At 36.1% G+C, this 6,527-nt stretch overlaps 1 protein-coding gene across 1 annotated transcript; it reads left to right on the top strand.

Annotated features, from left to right (window-relative positions):
- On the top strand, window positions 1-4,998 carry LOC111366814 (probable serine/threonine-protein kinase At1g54610). Its single transcript, XM_022987510.1, has 10 exons — window positions 1-79; window positions 194-251; window positions 363-499; window positions 650-864; window positions 1,577-1,861; window positions 2,131-2,448; window positions 2,577-2,798; window positions 3,191-3,285; window positions 3,535-3,613; window positions 3,845-4,998. Exons 1-10 carry the CDS (start codon window positions 1-3, stop codon window positions 4,178-4,180), a joined length of 1,824 nt encoding a protein of 607 aa, XP_022843278.1. The 3' UTR covers window positions 4,181-4,998.
- The last annotated feature ends 1,529 nt before the right edge of the window (window positions 4,999-6,527 follow it).

Raw genomic sequence — 6,527 nt, forward strand, 5'->3', positions numbered from 1 at the left:
ATGAAAGATTTGGGTGCAGCAAAGAAAATTCTTAGTATGAAAATTTTGAGAGATAGAAAGGCTGGCAGATTGTATTTGAGTCAGAAGGGGTAATTGAGAAGATGCTTCAAAGGTCAATATGTTGAATGCTAAGGCTGTCGTACTCCATTGGTTGCTAACTTCAAATTATCATCTGGATTGTGTCTTTAATCAGATGAAGACATTGATTATATATCTCGAGTTCTTTATTGCAGTGCATTTGGTTCACTTCTGTATACTATGATTTGTACAAGACCAGATTTGGCACATACATTCAGCATAGTTAGTAAGTACAAAACAAATCTTGGCAAGGAATATTGGAAAGCAGTGCAATGAATATTCAGATTTTTAAAGGGTTCTACTAATGCTTGCTTCCATTTTAGCAGAAATACAGATAGAGTCATTAGGTATGTAGATTCAGATTATGCAGGGAATTTTGATAAGAGGAGATCACTTACAGGGTATGTGTTTACCCTTGGAGGTATGCTATCAGCTGGAAAGCTATTTTAGAAAATACAGTAGCTTTGTCTACAATAGAAATAAAGTGCATGATCATATTGAGGCATGTAAGGAGGTTTGTGGTTAAGAGGATTAATTGGTAAAATGAATAAAGATTTACAAATTTTTACAGTATATTGTGAGAGCCAGGGTGCCATTTTTATAACTAAAGATCAGATGTTCCATGAGAGGGCTAAGCACATTGACATGAGGTATCATTTTGTGAGTGAAGTGATTGCTTGTGGTGATATTGTAGTGAATAAGGTTGATACCAAGGATAATCCTGCTGATGTGATGACAAAACTACTACCCATTGCTAAGTTTGAGCATTGGTTGAACTTAGTTTGTGTTTGTTATTGATATAGCACATTGGGGATTGTTTGGAAGAGGGAGAATGTGTTTACTTTGGAGATGTGTTTTTGAAATTTCTTGCATTGGAATTTGGTTTAAGGTGGAGATTTGTTATAATGTGACATAAATTCTAGTGAGTATTAGAGTCCTAGTTGAAGTAGTCTTGAAAAGATCAAAATTATGGATCGAAAAGAAAAGTCACTGCATTTTTGCTAGCTAGCCGCTCGAGCAGCACCTAAATATTTTCTATAGAGACTCGTCACCCGCCTGTCGCTCGAGCAACAAGGTTATCCAACCCAGGCCTATTTCTAATTTTGATGTGTTTTTGAACTCCTATTTATTTACGACTTGACTTCTATGGTTTCATATATATAAGTTACGGCTTTTATTGTTTTTATAATATTCATACAACATCTTGAGAGTTTTAGATCTTAATTGAGAGTATTGAGATCTTGTTGTAAACACAATTACTATTAATTATGGTGGATTTTTCTTCTTTGCCCGTTATTTTTTCCCATCTTAGGTTTCCACATAAATCTTGGTTATCTTATTTTGTTCTTGCTTATTTTATTATTGCCATTATCTTACAATCAATTCATAACAGGACTTTTACCAACTATGTACCTCTTTGAAACCAACAAAGGGTACTCTTGAATTGAGAAGAAATTCTCTCTGTGTGCCTCTTTATCAAGTGCTTCTTACCTTGCAGGTAGGCCATGGAACGTATAGCAACGTGTATAAAGCTCGGCATAAGTTCTCTGGTAAGGTGGTTGCCTTAAAGAAGGTTCGTTTCGATACATCAGAGCCTGAAAGTGTAAAATTTATGGCAAGAGAGATCATAATGTTGAAGCACCTTGACCATCCGAATATTATTAAGCTTGAAGGAATAGCCACATCAAGAATGCAGTACAGTCTTTATCTAGTATTTGATTTTATGCCATCAGATTTGGCTAAAGTCATCTCACGATCAGAGAGAAGGCTTACTGCACCTCAGGTCGAATTTTATCCTCCACTTTTGAATAAAATTTCAGTTTAGATTTCTGTCATTAAAATTCAAACAAGAAAAATTTAGCACATGTTAAGAAACTCAACATCTCATTCAATTTGATTGATATTATAAGATAAAACTAAGCCTTACTTTCAATAAATTTGGGGTTCACTACACGAATACTGTTTTTGACGCTACATGAATGATTTTAAGTTTTAACAGATATTAAGTCACTTTAGATTGAATAATGGAATTGAGCTCCTGAATGTGTGTAGGTCAAGTGTTATATGCAGCAGCTGCTCTCAGGTCTTCAGCATTGCCACGAGAGGGAAATTTTGCACCGGGACATAAAAGGATCTAATTTGTTGATTGATAGGAATGGGGTGCTCAAGATTGCTGATTTTGGGCTAGCTAATTTTTACAAAAACAGAGCAAAACCTGCTCTCACGAGCCGAGTTGTCACATTATGGTATAGAGCCCCAGAACTACTACTAGGCTCTACAGATTATGGGGTTGGCATTGATCTGTGGAGTGCAGGATGCCTTTTAGCAGAGATGTTTGAGGGACGACCAATTATGCCGGGCAGGAACGAGGTAACACCTTCTTTAAGTACTTGTGCTGCTGCTAGCTAAAATCTAAGCAGTATTATTTGTAATACTAAAGAGTAAAACATACAGTTAGTGTCTATTCAAGAACCTTATTAAGCACTTTGTGTATTCAGATTGAACAGCTTCATAAGATATTCAAGCTTTGTGGTTCGCCCCCCGAGCACTATTGGAAAAAATTGAAGCCACCAACAACATTTCGCCCTCCACAGCATTATAAACCATGTTTCAAGGAAACCTTTCCAGGTTTCCCCGACTCAGCATTTGGTCTTTTGGGCAGACTTCTAGCTTTAGATCCTGCACATCGTGGCACTGCTGCTTCTGCTCTAGAAAATGAGGTGAGTTACAGAAAGGAAGAACATTCACTGCACTAATAAATTCTAAACTAGATTGAAAATGGAAAAACAACTGAAATCGCAAAATGATGAACACTCTTCAGGCTTCTGTTATAATCAAGAAATAGTATCCTGTTTAATCAACCGTCTAAGATTTAAGCAATGTAGGTTTAAATTCTTTAAATGACAAAAGGATATACAGAATTTAGAAGTGCCTAAGCATCTTCCTCCTCTATCCTCTCACCTTTCGAAGAGTTTTCACTTAAAGCATAACCTCTTTTTCCTTGCAAAGAAGTCAATACCTGTCTAAAGGCAACACAGGATATACTCTAGGAGATTTTTATTTTATTTTATTTTATTTTTTTGACCTTTGCTGACTGTTTTATCGTTTACAGTTCTTTTGTACGAGTCCATTGGCATGTAATCTCTCTGGTCTGCCTGTGATAAGCACAACAGAGGATGAGACTATCCAGTCTAATAATAGAAGAAGGTAGCATCATCTCTTTAAAGTTCGACGTATCTTTTTTTATCAGAATTCTAATTATCGTTGCATTATTGTGCTGAGATTTTTCATGTTACAAAAAATAAAAATAAAAATAAAAAATAAAAAAGTAAAACTGAATTCAGAAGTCAAATTGATATGTAGTATCAGGTATATACCTTTTTACTTCTTTTGTCATATTTGGCCATAGTTAATTTGCTCGAGAATAATTCATGATTACCTGTCCTGTATAAACAGAACTGGAAAAGCACAGCAACTATCTAGCAAGAACCATGGAGGTTATAGAAGAAAGGTCTCGTTCCATGAACATATCAGAGTAAGGCTCCATTTTATGCACAAGCATTTTTGAGTTTCTATGGCATTCTTTCTAACTCTATGCTGCATGTTAAACTTTCTCGTGATGCTTGCACAAACATTTCCCTATCGGCTATCGACAACGAAAAAGAAAAAGTGCTCAAATTTCGTTGAGGAATTCTTTTACATAAAATGCATGTGAATGCTGAACTCCGTCGCCACTCACCATTTTCGTCGTCATTTTTTTTACCAGGAAATACAGACATCTCATAGCTTCCAAAGCCTAGACACGATAAATAGTACGAGTAGCACTTCCACGACCACCAAACAAAGCAGTCAAGAGACCCTGCCTCATTCGCTTTCTCCAGTTTTTCATTCTATGCTTAACATATCTTCAAAAACCGAGGCACATCCTAATGCACTGAAAAACATCAAGAACTATCCTCTCCTACTGGCGTCTTTGACCGAGGCTGCCAACCACCTTGAAGAGAGTAAATCAAATCTTCATCGCAGATCCTTCTCCAACATCGATTTCAGAAATCTTGATCTGGAAAAGATCTCAAGACTCTTCGGCCTAGAGGATAATTAAGCTGCAGGAGAATATTTCTGTTTCCCTTGGATATGCTAGGCATGTCGCTATTCTCTTATCACTGAATTGGTGGTACCTTGTTAATTATCTACAGATTATGTAAACAAGTTTCTGTCCTTTTTTATGTGCAAATGCTGGTTTGTACTAGTCTAAATTTGGCTGGTTTTCCTAGATTTACCAAATGATCATATTTAGCCAGGAAATCACAAATGTATGTACAAAAAGCAATTCAAATCTATCTAGTTTCATAATTCATCATCATATATATTACATATCCTCACAAGACCAACAATTCAGGGAAACCAAAAACAGAATACACTTATCCTTGAACACCAGAAATTTTCTATGACAAACAACGCCACTTGATTTGTTCCACGAGGACCAAAAGACTTGATTTTTTATCGGCCTAGCCCGACGATGAATCATAGTAGTCATCTCTGAATTTGCTCTTAATCCATTTAAAACTATTTCTTAACGACGATTTCAGCTTACCCTCCATGGCATACATATTATAGCTTGCCACCCTCTTCCTCCTCTCCATCTCCGGATTGTCCCTCGGGCCGTTGAAGCTATACGATTTAGAGCAATCTCCAAAGTCGAATCGAGCTTGATCTGTGTGCAAAGACGAGTAACAGGGGAATGTTTTGCTTCTCTCCATGATCAAAAACTCGCAGGTCTGAGAAAAAGAGAATGGCTTATTGAAATTTATATACAAGGATAACATGGACCCGTGCCATAGTAATGTGTATATTAGTGCGGTTTGCACGCTCCATGAAGTGACTTTGATTTGAAGACCAAAGATTTTTGGAAGATTTGAGTATAGTAACACCAAATAACTTTTTCGAAAAATACTTCTTTAGACTTTAGAGTCATCTTATTTATCGTATCCAAGTGAAGTTGGTAGTTGACGTTGAGCCAATTGCCACTTACAAATGGCCCATCTAGTGGCATAGCCCACTAATGTTAATATCATAAGTGGTGGGGGCCCACTACAGTCTGGTTATGAAACACCCTGGCCCTACGTGGGCAATAAATTGGTTAGCTTTGTTTCTATTTTTATTTTTTTTAATCAACTTAAACTTCATTTTAGCCACATATTTCAATAAATTTACAAATATTATTCACCATTCTAATTTTATACCAAGCTTAACATTTGTAAAGACAATCAATTTACGTCGATTTTTATCCTTCTCAATTCACGAAGTTAATGTAACCTTTATTTGACTCTCATTTTTTAATATTCATTTTCAACCACATATTTCTTCGAATCTATGATTTTTATCAATTTTTCTTTACACATTTCATCAACTTTTATTAAAATTTACTAAAAATCTAATTTTAAGTTGAACCAAACATTGGCATAATTTATTTTCTGCATTAATCACTTCAAAATCCCTGGCATGGCATGGGCCGCATGGCTTAGTCCCATGAAGCTGGGCCTTTGAAACATGACATGTTCAAACATAATGTTGGAAGCTGATGCATGAATGGGTTGGTACAACCCATTAATGCCACATTATCATGCCGCTACATAGCAATAACAGTATCTTTCTTTAGGATCAAATACCAGTCTACATTTTGCTTGTGTCAATTATATTAATTTTGGAAGAACCCAGTGGGGCATCAACTCAAGTATTTTCCCTTTTTCCCTTACCCCGTAAAAGTTACAAAATCGTGGGAACAAGACTTGTATCTTTATGGTATGCTTAGTAAGATAGATGCTAAAAAGCTTATTCATTATACTATACGTATGGTCTAGTTCTATACATGCACTTGGCGGTCAAAAAATCGTGCATTACTGCTGGACGTTCCCCATTTTAGCAAATGAGAAGTAGGGTTTGTTCCAGATTAAGTTCAACTTTATTAATTACTTTTGAAATACAAGAAAACTATACAAGAAGAAAGGTACGAGGCAGAAAAGCTCAAGACATGATAACTGTAATCACAAAATGCTTGATTTGCAAGTTTTAAAAATGTCAACCTTTCCATCACAGATTGATGATAACCAGTAGCTACGCTGTGATTCAGAGTGTTGGCTAAAGAAATCAGCTGCACTCTCAACATCATCAGTTTTAAAGCTTCCATGTTGAACCAGTAGAATTCTGTACACTCTTGGAACAAATCTCGCCTAATCTACTATCACCAACTGTTAAGCCTTCCATCGTCAAATCCTTCAACAGAAATTCTTTCTCCTGCACCTGACAATTTTAGTAGATACATCAGAGTTGCATCATGAAGAAAACTAAAGGAAAGAATCTTCCAAAAATAAAAACGCCTCCGTAGCTTTGATGCATTGAGTTAGCCATCAACCAGTACAAGGAAAAATGAGTTTTGCCATCAAGCTATA

The sequence above is a fragment of the Olea europaea genome, chromosome 18 (genome assembly GCF_002742605.1).
Source record: "Olea europaea var. sylvestris chromosome 18, O_europaea_v1, whole genome shotgun sequence".
Taxonomy (NCBI): domain Eukaryota; kingdom Viridiplantae; phylum Streptophyta; class Magnoliopsida; order Lamiales; family Oleaceae; genus Olea; species Olea europaea.